This window comes from Papio anubis, chromosome 16 (genome assembly GCF_008728515.1).
Source record: "Papio anubis isolate 15944 chromosome 16, Panubis1.0, whole genome shotgun sequence".
In the NCBI taxonomy this organism is placed as follows: domain Eukaryota; kingdom Metazoa; phylum Chordata; class Mammalia; order Primates; family Cercopithecidae; genus Papio; species Papio anubis.
Window position 1 is genome coordinate 53,333,379 of NC_044991.1, and position 17,999 is coordinate 53,351,377.

General features: G+C 44.7%; 1 protein-coding gene across 1 annotated transcript in view; it reads right to left on the reverse strand.

Annotated features, from left to right (window-relative positions):
- The window catches only part of CDS2 (CDP-diacylglycerol synthase 2), a 69,105-nt gene extending 51,182 nt beyond the window's left edge, over positions 1-17,923 (reverse strand). The window contains exon 1 of the mRNA XM_003905040.2: positions 17,535-17,923. Coding sequence (XP_003905089.1) covers positions 17,535-17,591 — 57 coding nt within the window. The 5' untranslated portion in view covers positions 17,592-17,923. The remainder of the gene's footprint in view (positions 1-17,534) is intronic.
- Positions 17,924-17,999: the final 76 nt, after the last annotated feature.

Genomic DNA, 17,999 nt, shown 5'->3' on the forward strand with positions numbered 1-17,999 from the left:
AAAGAACTAGGGATTGTAACAGAAATTGAAGGTCTGTACACTGAAACAACTATGCAAGTTACAAGCTCTATTCCCAGACTCACCTGCAGAGAACGTGGCTATTCCTCCAGGCGCAAAGCTAGTATTATCTTTAAATAAACCAAATAGACCATCTGGGTTAATTTAAGCTTCCAGCGTGAATACTGAGCCCTAAAATAGAACTCTCCTAATTCCTGGATTTGGTGGGGGGATCGGGAGGTCCTTCCTCTCTACCCATTTATCCTTAAATGAGGCCTATCGGGCAAAAGACTCCATCTACACGCCCAGAGATCTTAGTCCAACTTCCACTCAGGAGAGAGGTGAGCCAAGACACTACTGTGTCTTGTCTCCCCATTCTTTCCTTGTCAGAATAGGAAAGCTTACTTTGGTTATTCTGCCCCATTCCATCCTGTTCCTCTTCCACAACTGCAGTTGGAGGGGAAAGGGAGGACAGATGACCCTTTGGTGCACAGTCACTAGACCCAAGAAGGAGACTACTGGGCATTAAATTGTGATGCTGAACTCTGAGCCACTCACAATACTAGTAACTGGATGGGGCTTCACGCTGCCTCCCTTGGGGAGGAAGTGATATGTTCTGCAAGTCAGAGGGGAAAGGACTGGATCAAGCCAACACACCCTGCAAACCCTCTGCAGTTAACATTTTCCTAGCAAGACATACAAGGATTGTTAATACACAAACTTCACAGAATGCATGTAATCCTCAACATGATGGTTTCCATGTTTATATGAAAAAAAATGTGGCTGGGCGTGGTGGCTCATGCCTGTAATCCCAGTACTCACAACCTCGGCTCACTGCAAGCTCCGCCTCCCGGGTTCACGCCATTCTCCCGCCTCAGCCTCCCAAGTAGCTGGGACTACAGGCGCCCACTACCATGCCCGGCTAATTTTTTGTATTTTTAGTAGAGACGGGGTTTCACCATTCACAGGATGGTCTTGATCTCCTGACCTTGCGATCCGCTGGCCTCCACCTCCCAAAGTGCTGGGATTACAGGCATAAGCCATCACGCCCGGCCCATTCTTTTTAATTTTAGCCAATCTAGTGGGTGTGCAGTGGTATCTTATCAAGGTTTTTAATGTGCACCTCCCAGATGACTAATGACACTAGGCATCTTTTCATGTTTATTGATCATCTAAAGTACCCATTTTTGGCTGGGCATGGTAGCTCACATCAACAATCCCAGCACTTTGGGAGGCTGCGGTAGGAAGAATGCTTGAGCTCAGGAGTTCAAGACCAGCCTGGTCAACATAGTGAGACCCTGTTTCTACAAAAAATACAAAAATTAGCCAGGCATGGTGGTGTTTGCCTGTATTTCCAGCTATTAGGAAGGCGAAGGCAGGAGGATCCCTTGAGCCCAGCAGTTTGAGGCTTTGGTGAGCCACTGCACTCCAACCGGGCAACGGAGTGAGAACCTGTCTCAAAAAAACAAAGTGCCCATTTTTCTACTGAGTTGTCTTTTTATATATATTTATTTTGAAGTAATTATTTATAGATTCTAGAAATTAGTCCTGCATCAGATACATTGTTATAAATATCTCCTGATTGCCTGTGGCCTTCCTTTTCACTCTTAATACTGTGGTTCAATAAACATAAGTTCTTAATTTTAATGTTGCTCAATTTATCAATAGTTTCTTTTATAGTTAGTGCTTTTTATACAGGAGTAATGTTTAAACATCACCATGCCAATATCGTACCTAAAAAATTAACAATTCCTTTATTTCAAATATCCAATATTCAGATTTACCCAATAACTTAAATTATTTATCTTTATCGCAGTTTGATTGGATCAGGATCCCAATTAGGTCCAGAAATCATTAATATGCCTTGAGTTTTTGTTTTTGTTTTTTTTAAGACGGAGTCTTGCTCTGTTACCCAGGTTGGAGTACAGTGGCATGATCTTGGCTCACTGCAACCTCCACCTCCTGGGTTCAAGCGATTATCCTGCCTCAGCCTCCCGAGTAGCTGGGATTACAGGCATATGCCACCGTGCCTGGCTAATTTTTCTATTTTTAGTAGAGATGGGGTTTTACCATGCTGGCCAGGGTGGTCTCAAACTCCTGACCTCAATTGATCTGCCTGCCTCAGCCTTCCAAAGTGCTGGGATTACAGATGTGAGCCACCGCACCCAGCCTTAAATATTTTATTTAGGCAATAGGGTCTCACTCTATTGCTCAGGCTAGTCTGGAACTCCTGGCCTCAAGCCATCCTCCCACCTCAGCCTGTAGAGCGCTGGAATTACAGGCACAAGTGAACACATCCAGCACCTAAAGTCTTTTAATCTATAGGTTTTACCTTTCATATCTATCTCTATCTCTCCTCTCTCTTCCATGTTTTTTTAAATCAGAGAGAGTAGTGTGTGAAAGTGGTAAAACTCAAACTGGTTTTTTTCCCTCTGTTCTCACACTGTAACAACAATCACAGAAGGCTCTGTGACCAAATGTTTGGGGATATCTCCCCACACACCCAACAAGCAATCAATTCTGCAGCGGACACTAGCTGGGTGCCCTCCAATTCAATTCACTTCAGCCACTATTTACCTGGAGATAGCTTCAGAAACCAGAGGTTAAGAACTCAGTCCCACAAGACCATCCTCTCTTTCCCATCAGTTGCAAATCTGAGGCTCAAGAATTTCTGATCTACCAGCTTCAAGCTGGAGTCCCCATCACCCCCGCCCCCACCACCACCTTTGAGTTTGACTAATTTGCTAGAATGGCTCACAGAACTGAGTAAAACACTTACTTACATTTACCAGTTTGTTACAAAGGACACTTTAAAGGATACAAATATACAGCCAGGTGAACAGATATATAGGGAGAGATCTAGAAGAGTCCCCATTGCAAGAGCTTCAGAGTCTCTAGTGTGAGAGCTTCTGTCCCAGTGGAGTTGGGGTACACCACCCTCCCAGCATGTTTTTACCTTCCTGTAAACCTCCACATGTTTAGCTACTCAGGAGCTCCCTGAACCCTGTCCTCTAAAGCCTTGTATAGAGACTTCATTAGATGCACACGTTGCATGGACAACCATGCAGAAATGTGACTGAACAAAAAGGATACTATCTAATACTAACAGACTAAGTGGGGAAACCCAGCAAGGCCTGTCTGTTCAGATTCTTCTTAGCCTCCCTGTGCAGCAGTCTTTCCTCCAGGCTACAGGGTTTTGAAATGAGGTCTTGTAGCAATCAAACAAGGAAAGCCAGATAATTTTTTATGGCCAGCTCCAAGATAGAAAGGCAGGGGAAGATTCCTGCCTTGGGGAGAGAAAGGAGCAGGTTAAAGGGGAGGAGGAGATGGTCAGAGAGGGAGATTCTATCTTCTGAGGCCTGCTTCTGAGTTTCCAAGTGCCCCAAAGTTATAACAAGAGACTTTAATGAGGGCTTTGAGAATTATAAGCCAGGAAATCACAGACATGGAAAAATAAATTTACACACACCCAAAGAAATTTACACACACACTTATTTACTAAAGCAACCAGGTCCATGTGTTCTTCCGTCTCTTGAATTTCCTATAAACCAGCACTTAGAACTAGAGTCTTGATCAAGTTCAAATATGATTTTATGATAAGATTTCTCCATCAGGAGGTACATAGTATTTGGTTGTCTCTGTGATGGTAGTAGCATTGATGATTACTGCTTCATTCCATTAATTCACTGGGGATTGGAAATTTTAAGTATTTTAATTATATCAGTTCATCATTTATTCTATGAAGAGAAACTTTCCCTAATCAACTACTTGAGCTCTAAGGCACAATTTGTAAAGGAAAGAAATGATAATGCCTTGGAACAACCCTATAAGGTTGATACTATTCTCAGCCTTATTGTTCAGATGACAAAACTGACACAAGTTAATGATGGAACTAGGCTATAAACCAAGGAGTCCAACTCCTGAGTTTATGATTGTAATCAGCAGGCTAAAATGCCTCTCCTAAAATCAAGAAACAAGTGAATACTCAGTATTACTCTGCAGGGAGGAGAGATCACAAAGATAGGCATTCATACAGTTAGAGTGGCTACAAATTTACTGCAGAAGGGAATATATTAATTGCATCAAAACCTAAACAAAGTACATCCCTTTGAGTCAGCAGTTCCAAAGGAACTTATCTAAGAATACCATACATGTGCAGAAAGGTTTTTGCTTTAACAAGGGTTATTTCCTGCAGCATTACTTACAATAGCAAAAACCTTAAAACAATTTAAATGCCTGATTGGTTCAATAAGTTGAGATACAGTCACAAAATGAAATGGCACATCACTAAAAATGATGCTATATCAACAGAATGAAGGACAAAAACCACATGATCATTTCAGTTGATGCTGGCCGGGTGCAGTGGTTTGTGCCTGTAATCCCAGCACTTTCGGAGTCCAAGATAGGCAGATCACCTGAGGTCAGGAGTTCAAGACCAGCCTGGCCAACATGGCAAAAACCCATCTCTACTACAAAATACAAAAATTAGCTGGACATGGTGGCGGGCGCCTGTAATCCCAGCTACTCGGGAGGCTGAGGCAGGGAGAATTGCTTGAACCCAGGAGGTGGAGGTTGCAGCAAGCTGGGATCACACCACTGCACTCCAGCCTGGGTGACAGAGCGAGACTCCATCTCAAAAAAAAAAAAAAATTTATGCTGAAAGAGCACTTAACAATGGTTCACAATAAAAACTCTCAACAAATTAAGTATAGAAGGGAACATACATACCTCAACATAATAAAGGCCATATATGACAAACCCACAGCTAACATCATACTGAATAGGCAAAAGCTGAAAGCCTTCCTCTAAGCACTAGAAGACAAGGATGTCCACTTTCACCAATCTGATTCAACATAGTACTGGAAATCATAGCCAGAGCAATGAGGCAAGAGAAACAAATGCAGAGCATCCAAATTAGAAAGGAGGAAGTCAGACTCTCCCTCTTTGCAGATGGCATGGTCTTACATACAGAAAAACCGAAAACCATCAAAAAACTCTTGGAACTGATAAAATAATTCGGTAAAGTTGTAGGACACAAAAACAACATACAAAAATCAGTAGCATTTCTTTTTTTGTTTGTTTTTGATACAGAGTCTTGGCTCTGTTGCCCAGGCTGTAGTGCTATGGCACGATCTCGGCTCACCGCAGCCTCCACCTCCCAGGTTCTAACAATTCTGCCTCAGCCACCCAAGTAGCTGGGACTACAGGTATGGGCCACCGCACCCGGCTAATTTTTGTATTTTTAGCAGAGATGAGGTTTCACCATTTTGGCCAGGCTGATTTTGAACTCCTGGCCTCAAGTGATCCACCCACCTTGGCCTCCCGAAGTGTTGGGATTACAGGCGTGAGCCACCACGCCCAGCCTGTGTGTCTGTCTTTATACCAATACCATATTGTTTCAGTTGCAATAGCTTCCTAGTACATTTTGAAATAGGTAGTGTGATGTCTCCAGCTTTGTTCTTTTTGCTTGGGATCACTTTGGCTATTTGGGATCTTTTGTGATCCCATACAGATTTCAGGATTTAAAAAATATCTGCGAATCTGTACCTTGTTTTAGGTAGTATGGTCGTTTTAACCATACTGCAGTGCAGTGGTGCAATTGTGGCTCACTGCAACCTCTACCTCCCTGATTCAAGCGATTCTCCTGCCTCAGCCTCCCAGGTAATCCCAGCATTTTGGGAGGCCGAGGCAAGTGGATCACCTTAGGTCAGGTGTTTGACACCAGCCTGGCCAACGTGGTGAAATGCTGTCTCTACTAAAAATACAAAAATTTGTTGGGCATAGTGGTGCATGCCTGTAATCCCAGTTACTCGGGAGGCTGAGGCCGGAGAATGGCTTGAATCCAGAGGGCGGAGGTTGCAGTGAGCCAAAATGGCGCCACTGCACTCCAGCCTGGGTGACAAGAGCAAAACTCTGGCTCAAAAATAAATAAAATTAATTAACAAATTAAATTAAAACAGACACACAGACCAATAGAACAGAATTGAGAACTCGGAAATAAATCTATGCATTTACAGCAAACTGATTTTCCACAAAGGAACCAAGAACACACATTGGGAAAACGACAGCTTCTTCAATAAATGGTGTTGTGAAAACTGGATATCTACATGCCAAAGAGTGAAACTAAAACCCTACCCTCTCTCTCTCCAGATAGAAAAATCAACTCGAGGCTAGGCGTGGTGGCTAATGTATAATCCTAGCACTTTAGGAGGCTGAGGCAAGAGGATCACTTGAGGCTAGGAGTTCGAGACCAGCCTGGGCAACATAGCATGATCCTGTTTCTACCAAAAAAAAAAAAAAAAAATTTACAGAAATGATAAATGTGGCCGGGTGCGGTGGCTCACACCTGTAATCCCAGCACTTCGGGAGGCTGAGGCGTGCAGATAACAAGGTCAGGAGATCGAAACCATCCTGGCTAACACGGTGAAAACCCATCTCTACTAAAAATATAAAAATTAGCCAAGTGCAGTGGCAGGCACCTGTAGTACCAGTTACTCGGGAGACTGAGGCAGGAGAGTGGCGTGAACCCAGGAGTTGGAGCTTGCAGTGAGCTGAAATCATGCCACTGCACTCCAGTCTGGGCGACAAGAGTGAGACTCTGCCTCAAAAAAAAAAAAAAAAAAGAAAGAAAGAAATGACAAATGTTAGAGGTTATGGATATGCTAATTACCCTGATTTAATTATTATACACTGAACACATATATGGAACTATCACCCTGCATCCCATAAATATACGTCAACTAAAAATTTTTTTTAATGCTGGGTTAAAATATTTTAAAACTTGAGCACTATTTAGGGCACATGTGTATTTTTTGAGACATTGTCTTGCTCTGTTGCCCAAGTTATACTGTAGCGGGCTACATTGCAGCCTCAAACTCCTGGGCTCAACTGATCCTCCTGCCCCAGCTTCACATGTAGCTCGGAATGCAGGCGCGCACCACCACGCCCAGCAAATTTAAAAAAATATTTTTGTAGAGACCTACTTCTGTAATTTTTAATAATACAAGCTTACATCACTTCTAGCCAGAGATACTCTGAGATAAATTTTGAAAAAATAAGACTTAAATAGGTAGAAAGGTGAGGTGCAGTGGCTCACGTCTGTAATCCCAGCACTTTGGGTGGCCAAGGCAGGCAGAACACTTGAGGTCAGGCATTCGACACCAGCCTGGCCAACATGGTGAAACCCCATCTTATTAAAAATACAAAAATTAGCCAAGCGTGGTAGCATGCACCTGTAGTCCCAGCTACTAGGGAGGCTGAGGCAGGAGAATTGCTTGAACCCGAGAGGCGGAGGCTGCAGTGAGCCAAGATCACGCCATTGCACTCCAGCCTGGGTGACAGAGTGAGACTCCATCTCAAAAAAAAAAAAAAAAAAAAAAGGTAGAAAAATAGGTAGAAACGAGGGAGAGTGACAGAAAGAACACATTTCAGGGGTAGGAAAGAGCAAGAATCAAGATCCATGACACAGAGGCACCCAGCAGGGAGAAAGGCCAGTTAAGAGAGAAGGCTATATAAAAAAGAATAAAATCATGTCCGTTGCGGCAACATGGATGCAGCTAGGGGTCATTATCCTAAGCAAATTAATGCAGGAAGAGAAAACCAAATACTGCATGTTCTCACTTGTAGAGTGAACTGGGAGCTACACATGGACACAAAGAGGGGAACAACAAACACCAGGGCTTAAAGGTGGAGAGTGGAAGGCTGGTGAGGATTGAAAAACTATCCATCTAGTACTATGCTCACTACCTAGGTGACAAAATCATTTGTACACCAAACCTCAGCAACATGCAATTTGCCCATGTACCAAACCTGCACATGTACCCCCTGAACCTAAAATAAGAAATGGAAGGAAACAGAGGGACAGAAGGCTACAAAGGATCTTAAAGTTTAAGTATTACGAAACAGAGCCAGAATTCTACCATTCCACCCCACCCCTCAATAATTATTAGGGTAGTTTCAGAACTCCTGGAAGAGACGAAGGACAGATGGATTAGGAGGGACCCAGAGCAAATCCTAACAGGAGGGAGCTCAATTCACAGGGGTTACAATAACGCAAGCAATAAATCCTGAAATCTGGGAAATCGGAAAGAGCAAAAGACAGATAAGGATTCCAGGAGAGGTAAGGAACTAGGATTTAGAAGGATACTGCAGGCATTTACAATACTGCAGTCCTGAAATGTTGAAATCTCCAAAAGCAACAATCAGACAATAAACAACAAACAAACAACAAACATATAAGGATTCCAAGTCACACCTGGTTCGAATCTGCATCCGGCAGATTCGAACAAAGGAATAGGAGATTTCAAACCTGAGTAACTGAGTCATCTGTGATTTTATCACAGAAAAAAGAAACTGAAGGAGGGTGGTAAAAGTAGAATGAGAGAATTCAGATTTGAGACAAAGTCAGTTTGTGTGGACTGAAGGTCATGCACCTAGGAATGTCCTGTAGACCACTGAAACCACAGGACTAGCCGGGCATGGACTGTGGAGATACAGCTCTGAGAGCTGTCCACTCAGGGCTTCGGCGTCAATGGCAGACATCCTCTCCACATCAGAGACCCAGAGACAGAGAGTGTTGCCCGTAAATCCCAAGTCCCAAGAACTCTCAAAACCTCAGCAAAGTCTTCACAGAGAAGTCCCAAGCTGGCCCTATGGTGACCTTAACACAAAGGAGCTTCTGCCGAAGGCAACAAATCAAAAAGATGTCTGACTTTGGTAGGACAGGTCAGGTCCTTCCACACAGACAGCAGTGCTCATGAGAACCACAGTGTGGCATGAGGCTGTCCCTGGGGAGAGGTAGGTGGGAGAAAGGAAACCTTCACAGAGTACCCTTTGCTCCCTAAAAATTCTGAACCACACATTGCCTACTCAAAATAACATCATAAAGTTTAACTTTCTTCAAAAGGTCACTCAACTTAGTGGGCTCAATGCCATCCCTACTGTTGGGGCAAACAACATAAGAACAAAGATCAGTGACTGGCATAGGAAGCTGCCTGGTGGGGACCATGCGTGGGGGTGGGGAGGGGGTGCCTCACTATTACCCCAACCAGGTAACCACCACGTGACAAGATCTGGAAGGCAGGAACCCTGCCCAATGCCAGGAACAAATTAGCATTCTTTCAAGGAGACTTTGGCAAAATTAATAGTGAACAGTCAGTGTCCGTCTCCTTTCTGAACCAGAGGCAGTATGACACACAAACAGCTGTACTTTTTCACCCCCAACAGCCTCTAGTGCCAGTACAGAAGGCCTGGGAGACCTTAACACCACAGAATGTAGGTTAACAAACTGTGGAGAGGAATGCCCTCCACCTATGTGGATCCTAGAAAAGACAGAAAAGTGTGAAAACCAGAAATAGTAACACTCAAATGTTTTCAAACAGTTTAAAGGACAGTTATCTGCCCTGTGAAATTAGTTACAATGGCCAGGCACAGTGGCTCATGCTGTACCAGCCCTGTGAGAAGCCGAGGCGAGAAGATCGCTTGAACCCAGGAGTTCAAGACCAGCCTGGACAACATTTTAAGACACTGTCTCTATTATAAAATAAATATATATCTGTATATATATTTATATATATTTTATATATTTATACATATATTAAAGAAATTAGTTACAAGATTCATTTTAAAAAGAGTTTCTCAAATATATTCAAGATTATATAATTTCTGGCAGTTGTAAGGTTGAGAATAAAGTGAGGGGGGAAATGCTTTACATTAGTAGGGCAGTGAAGGTTTTATACAATCTTCTTGTTTGTCAAACATATTCTGAATGATTTTATCAAGTATTATATTCCCATATCCATCAGCTGTTAGACTCTCACGATCACTTTCTACCTTACCAATTTAAAAATGCCATCGGCTGGGTACAGTGGCTCACACATGTAATACCAGCACTTTAGAAGGCCAAGGCAGGCAGATGACCTGAAGTCAGGAATTCGAGACCAGCCTGGCCAACGTGGTGAAACCCCATCTCTACTAAAAATATAAAAATTAGCCGGGTGCGGTGGTGGGCGCCTATAATTCCAGCTACTCGGGAGGCTGAGGCAGGAGAATCACTTGAATTCGGGAGGCAGAGGTTGCAGTGAGCAGAGATCCAAGCCATTGGACTCCAGCCTGAGCAACAAGAGAGAAACTCCATCTCAAAAAATAAATAAATAAAAATAAAACTATTAAATATTATTGATTTTAAAAAGATTGTATTATTTCTTTAAATCAGCAAGGAAAAAATTGATTATGTGGAGTCAAAACAGGCATAAAATTGTCAATAATATCCTTATGAACACTGATAATACCAGTCCCTCGCAGAAATACAGACACTGTCCATAGCAGACCCTGGAGTCAGTGAATGTTCTAAAGAGAAGTGTTGAATACCGAATGACTGCTTCTTACTAGAACAAATGGTTCTCGTGCTAACAGTCATTAACTGGAAAGCATTTCTTCCAAGCAGCCTCACCCGCTGCCTGGGTAAGGCGCCTTGTGGTCTTCAAGCACTGTGCTGGGAGTGCCTTTCAAGGATACCAGAGTGGCCACTCCCAGGAAAGTGCTCACAAATGTCTAAATCACAGTCATCCGATAACCAGGAAAACTGAACCTAATCCACTTTCTCTACAAAAAAAATATATTTTTTCTTCACAGGGTCTCCACATTTACTCTCTGAGACCTTACTTTTAAACATGTAACATTTTGAAAGATTTATATAGTATTTTTCTGATTTTGTAGCCAAATAAGAAAAATAGGTAATATTTGGATATCATATCTATCAACGCTAATCACTACTAGAAACTTTTAAAGTCTGTAAATTAATTCTATGAGAAAAAAATTAAAAACAACAACCGGGAATTAGAAGACCTTCAAAGGCCAGGCGCGGTTGCTCAGGCCTGTAATCCTAGCACTTTGGGAGGCTGAGGTGGGAGGATCACCTGAGGTAAGGAGTTCAAGACCAGCCTGACCAACATGGAGAAATCCCGTTTCTACCAAAAATACAAAATCAGCTGGGTGTAGTGGCGCATGCCCGTAATCCCAGTTACTTGGGAGGCTGAGGCAGGAGAATTGCTTGAACCAAGGAGGCAGAGGTTATGGTGAGCTGAGATTACGCCATTACACTCCAGCCTGGGCAACAACAGTGAAACTTCATCTCAAAAAATAAATAAATAGAAGCCCTTCATAATATGAACCACTCTGTATCTAACCAACTATGTCATCTTGAGCTAATAACTTAAAACTCTCTGAGCTGTGGCATCCTCTTCTATAAAATAACTACCTCAAGCCGGGTGACATGGCTCGGGCCTGTAGTCCTGAGCTACTCAGGAGACTGAGGCAGGAGGATGGCTTGAGCTCAGGAGTTTAAAGCTGTAGTGAGCTATGACTGTGCCACTCTACACTCTAGCCTGGGCAACAAGGTGAGACCCTATCCCTAAAAATAAAAAACACCTCTAAAGTCCCTTCTAGTCCTAACATCCAAGGAGAGCAATTTAACATTTTTAAAAGTTGATAAAAATTCTTTTTTTTTTTTTTTGAGATGAAGTCTTGCTCTGTCGCCCAGGCTGGAGTGCAGTGGCGCCATCTCAGCTCACTGCAAGCTCCACCTCCCAGGTTCATGCCATTCTCCTGAAAGGCTGGGATTACAGGCGCCAACACACCCAGCTAATTTTTTTTTTTTTGTATTTTTAGTAGAGAAGGGGTTTCGCCGTGTTTGCCAGGATAGTCTCAATCTCCTGACCTCGTGATTCACCCGCCTCGGCCTCCCAAAGTGCTGGAATTACAGGCGTGAGCCACCGCGCCTGGCCGATAAAGATTCTTCTAATGAAATACCATATTAACTTGGGCAAACACAAAACATTTTTTAAAAATAGATTTTGGAAAAACTTTAGTCAAAAATCGTGAAGTAATTGAGTTTTTTAAAATAAAATCATACTGTTTGAGCAACAAAAATAAGAAACATAAAATACTGGGTTATATGACAAAACAATCTTTCACCTCCTCTCCGTGTTAAGCCTGGGAATCATAGCTAAGGTTTACTGATATTTTAATTCCCAAATTACTTCTCAACATAAAAAAATTTTCTTGAAAAAAATTAAGCATTTCTCTTACACCTGAAGTAGTTATAGTTCTTTAATATTTTGAGTAGTTCAATCTCAAAGTCTATTGAAAACCATTTTTTAATTATAAAAGAAGACAACTGCATACAACAACGTTCAGTGGTCCTTCTACAGTTAAACCTTGTATTTGGAGTACCGAAAAATTCCTCAAGAAAATAAACCGAAAAGATAGGTCATAGAAGGCTAAGTCCTTTCTATAAAACTTTCCTTAAAAGGTAATGAATATGAATAGGTTCTACAAATATGTATAACTTGAAGATTTCATTACCTTTCAAGAGTGTAAGATGAATATTAAAGTTTTTTCTATAAAAATCTATTTTAATCAGTAGCAACACAGCTAATATATTACGATGTGACAAGCTCTGCTGGCAGCCCATACATAAATTTAATCCACATGAATATCCTGTGAAGCACATACAATTTTATGACCCCCATTTTAATGATGGACAAACTGAGGCTGCCACAACTTCAGTGATCTGCTCAGAGTTACACAGCCTCTATGTGGCGGAGCCCAGGCTCAAGGTAGATGTAACCGACTCAAGCCCCTGCTCTTACACACTTTCTTCAGTTAAAATTTAAACTCTCCCTTTGTTTTTTTTTTTTTTTTTTTAATTGAGAGGAGTCTCGCTCTGTCCCCCAGGCTGGAGTGCAGTGGCGCGATCTCGGCTCACTGCAAGCTCTGCCTCCCAGGTTCACGCCATTCTCCTGCCTCAGCCTCCCAAGTAGCTGGGACCACAGGTACCCACCACCATACTCGGCTAATTTTTTTTTTTTTTTTTTTTTTGAGAGGGAGTTTCGCTCTTTTGCCTAGGCTGGAGTGCAATGGCACGATCGTGGCTTGTCATAACCTCTACCTCCCAGATTCAAGCAGTTCTCCTGCATCAGCCGAGTAGCTGGGACTACAGGCATGTGCTACCATACCCAGCTGATTTTGTATTTTTAGTAGAGGCAGGGTTTCTCAATGTTGGTCAGGCTGGTCTCGAACTCCCAACCTCAGGTGATCCTCCTGCCTCAGCCTCCCAGAGTGCTGGGATTATAGGCGTGAGCCACTGCACCTGGCCTTTTTTTTTTTTTTTTTTTTTTTTTTTTGTATTTTTAGTAGAGACGGAGTTTCACTATATCGGCCAGGCTGGTGTTAAACTCCTGACTTTGTGATCTACCTGCCTCAGCCTCCCAAAATGCTAGGATTACAGGCATGAGCTACCACACCTGGCCATGTATAGGATTTTTAATAAGGGAACATTTTAACAACCGTGAAATCTATTATTTGTCTTTGAATGTATATAGTAAACTTTTGTTTGTTTGATTTTTTGCTTTTTTTTTTTTGAGACAGAGTTTCACTCTTGTTGCCCAGGCTGGAGTACAATGGCACAATCTCAGCTCACTGCAACCTCCGCCTCCCGGGTTCAAGCAATTCTCCTGCCTTAGCTTTCCCAGCACCTGGGATTACAGGTGTCTGCCACCACATTCAGCTAATTTTTTTGTGTTTTTAGTAGAGACGAGGTTTCACCATGTTGGCCAGGTTGGTCTCGAACTCCTGACCTCAGGTGGTCCACCCGCCTTGGCCTCCCAAAGTGCTGGGATTACAGGTGTGAGCCACTGCACCCAGCCCATAGTAAACTTTTAAAAAATCCTGATTTATTCTGTTTCACAGTTTGGGAAACACTTACGTCTATGACTTTGGCTTTGCCAATATTCTTGTGTTAGAACCCAAGGAAATTAGAAATAATAAAACAGGGTTGTCTTTTTAAGGAAATGCATTATGAAACAAGAACTTTTTAATTTCATAAAAGAATCCAGTGAACAATTTTCAAGTCAGTGCTTTAAAAGCTCTGGAATAGGCCAGGTGCGGTGGCTCATGCCTGTAATCCCAGCACTTTGGGAGGCCACGGTAGGCAGATCACCTGAGGTCAGGAGTTTGAGACCAGCCTGACTAACATGGAGAAACCCCGCCTCTACTAAAAATACAAAATTAGCCGGTCGTGGTGATGCATGCCTGTAATCTCAGCTACTCAGGAGGCTGAGGCAGGAGAATCGCTTGAACCCAGGAGGCGGAGGTTGCCGTGAGCTGAGATTGCACCACTGCACTCCATCCAGCCTGGGCAACAAGAGCAAAACTCTGTCTCAAAAGAAAAGGAAAAAAAAAAAAGCTCTGGAGGCTGGACGTGGTGGCTCATGCCTGTAATCCTAGCACTTTGGGAGGCCGAGGCAGGTGGATCACGAGGTCAGGAGATCGAGACCATCCTGGCTAACATGATGAAACCCTGTCTCTACTAAAAATACAAAAAATTAACCAGGCGTGGTGGCGGGCGCCTGCGGTCCCAGTTACTTGGGAGGCTGAGGCAGGAGAATGGCGTGAACCCGGGAGGCGGAGCTTGCAGTGAGCCGAGGCGGCGCCACTGCACTCCAGCCTGGGCGAAAGAGCAAGACTCCGTCTCAAAAAAAAAAAAAAAAAAAGGCTCTGGAATAAACTTGAAAGATTCCTCAAAATGTTACAGTTGCTTAACTGCTGTGGCAAAACTGTCTTGTAAATAGAAAATCATTAGTATCAAAATAGTCTGGAGAATGTTTATTTATAAAAGTCAGAAGGTATTTTGTTATATTTAGCATCTGGGAATGGAATTTTCAAAGCCAATTGCTAATAAAGGAAATGTTCTCCTCTGGGAACTGTGCTTATAATTTTAAAGTCCCAAAGCACAGTATAGTTGCCAAACCAACAAACTTGGAGTTTAGGCTTTGGGAATGATCCTCTTCCTACCCAACCATATTTTTCTGATGGAGCTTAGGAAAGCAAAGGATGAGATGTGGTCTGAAACACTGGCATCTTAAAATTTATGATTGAGTTGGCATTTCAGGAGATTTTGTTTTGGAAGTTAGAGTAGAGATTCTGGGAGATCGTGCCACTGCACTCCAGCCTGGGCGACAGAGAGAGACTCCGTCTAAAAACAAAAAAAAGAAAAGAAAAAAATCCCATACATGACAATTCAGTGACAATTCAGAAGTTCTGAATGATGGGGTGAGGAACTGATTTTTCTTGTTCTCGGTAACAAACATCAAGCTTTTACAAGAGTGCACAGCAGCTGTCTTTTAGGGAACAACATGCCACGATTGGACCTCATGACCCCAGGCATTCTGTCACTGTATAAGTGATGTAAGTGCACCTCTAGCTGGACAGCTCCTCATGTCCTCCCTGTCTAAAGTATGGGATGTGAAAGTAAGATGGTTCAACTAGCACATCATCTCTGGGGGATGGATCTAACAAGTCCGAGAAGGAGGGTAGAATCTTTATGTTGCATATCATAACCCCAAGGTTGTTTTTTGACATTCTAATTATTGTACATAGTTAGCTTTTCAAAAACATGGCCCACCAGCTATCATGCCTTCTTTCTTCTCTCTCTCCTCACACCTTCTAGGTCCACAAAGTCCCACTGACATCAAGTATGATCTCACCCTTAAACAGAGCTACAGAGCCTCCAAACATCTGCATACTTATCAACTAGCAGTAAAAGGTGAGTCAGAATTATTTCAGGCTGAACCAGGATAGCCAAATGAAAAATTAGAGACTTCAAAGTATCTTGTCTCACCAGGCGCGGTGGCTCAAGCCTGTAATCCCAGCACTTTGGGAGGCCGAGACGGGCGGATCACGAGGTCAGGAGATCGAGACCATCTTGGCGAACACGGTGAAACCCCGTCTCTACTAAAAAAATACAAAAAACTAGCCGGGCGAAGTGGCGGGCGCCTGTGGTCCCAGCTACTCGGGAGGCTGAGGCAGGAGAATGGCGTGAACCCGGGAGGTGGAGCTTGCAGTGAGCCGAGATCGTGCCACTGCACTCCAGCCTGGGCGACAGAGCGAGACTCCGTCTCAAAAAAAAAAAAAAAAAAAAAAAAAAAACAAAGTATCTTGTCTCTGCAAGCGACCGCTAAATCCTCAGCCCCAGTCCTAAATTTTCTCCAAAACATGTTTTTGTGTTTTGAAACAAGGTCTCAAACTCCTCGGCTCAAGCGATCCTCCTGCCTCAGCCTCCCTAGAAGCTAGGATTACAGGCGTGCAGCACTGTGCCTGGCCAAAATATATGTTCTAAAAATCAGTAGGAACAGTTATCTTTGGATGGTCCACTGTGAACTGCAATAACATGAAAGTTGTTTTAAAAAACCCATAATCTCATTATCTTTCACCCAAAACATTCCTCCTAGTGTAACTGCTCTGTTGACATCCTGTCAGCAAATCTTGTGTTTTCTTCCTTCTTCGTGTCTCCCTAATGTCCATTGCGTCCAGTCATCAAAAAGTCACAGGCTGCATTAGGGGAAGCCGTGAGCCTGGTGTAAGGCAACAGGGATTGGTGGGAACAGATAATCCTCAGCTCCAGCCAACCATTGATCGGGTGACAAAGTGATGATGGACCCTCCGATTATCTAAGACAGGCAAGAAATTTAGATTGTTAGGATAAATTTTCTGATTTTTAAGACAACATGTGGGCCAAAGAAAACATCTACAGGTCACTCATACGCAATCCCTGAGTGAACCAGTCTCGCTCAGTCTGGTCCAGGCTCCCTCAGTCTGGTCCAGGCTCCCTCAGTCCATACACATCACTGCCAGAGCAGTTTTCCAAATACAGGGCTCCTGATCACTGCTATCTCGGAAAGCACAACTACTGCTACAAAGTCCTACACTGCCATTCAACCTCCACAGCAATAAAACCAATCCCTACCTTCCTTAACTCCCCTATACAGACCTTTCACTTCACCCAAAGGAGTGTACTCCCCCACTCGTCACCCCCACCCGCCACCCAGGGCCACTGTCCCTGCCAAGATGGCCTCCTTCCTACTCTCCTCCCCTACCCACCAGAGCCCACACGGTGCAGGAAACCCATCAACCGGGAGGACGCCCTCCAACACCTGCTGATGACGGGCTGGCTCACTGCGTAACACCTCTCTGCTCAAAGTTGATGATTTCATGCCCAAGAAGGGATTTACATCTCCCAGGAGGCAAATGCTATGGCCTTGTCCTGATTCCCCCACCTCCCAAAATAATAATATTGTAAAAGGGAACGGAGAGCCTAAGTTGCGCTCAGAGGAGCCGCCTCCCTAAGAAGGCTCTGCACATCTTCACCTCCAGGAAGGCCTCAGGGAGTTAGGGGAGAAGGGAATCCCCGCAGCCAGCCCAGCGAGGCAGGAGGCCGTACGCCACTCCTGGCGAGCTCCTTCCTGCGCCCCGGGGGAGCCACTCCAGCCAGACCCTGAGCCGGGACCCCGACCCGCCGACCCCTGACGCGCGCGCCGCGAGGGCCGGGCACCCGAGGACCCTTCGCGCTACCCGGGCCCGGGTCCGCCGTCGGCTGCGACAAAAGGTCAGAGAACAAGACGACCCCTCTGCGCGCGTCCCCCGCGGGCCTCCCGGACGCGCTGTTATCCCGGCCGCGCCCACCCCGACGCTGCCGCTACCTTGTCCTCGGGTGGCGCATCCGGCTCATGGGCCACCCTCTGCCTCAGCTCGGTCATCCTGGAAAAACCGGCCCGACGTCGCCGCGAGCTAGCAGCGAAGCCGCCAGAGCAGGCAGCTCGGCGCGGGCACGCGCGGACTCCCTCAGCCGGCCCCGCCCCGCCCGAGAGGCGCGCGGCTCCGAGCGGCTCACAGTTCTCTTAGCAGCGCAGCAGCCAGCCCTGGAGCTCTGCCCCACCCAGTGCCGTCGCCGCCCTTTCACCCGGGCCGAGCTGGGTCAGCCTTCCCTAGCCCCGACCCGCGAGCTCCCTCTCCCCGGAGGAGGGCTCGGAGCGAATGCGCATGCGCAGCGTCGCCATCACGGTCCGGAAGATCCACCAATGGCGCAAATACGACAGGGAGGCGGGGCGACGGGGGCGGGGCGGAGCAGAGTCGAGAGGCGCACATTGGACGGCAGCGCCAGGGCC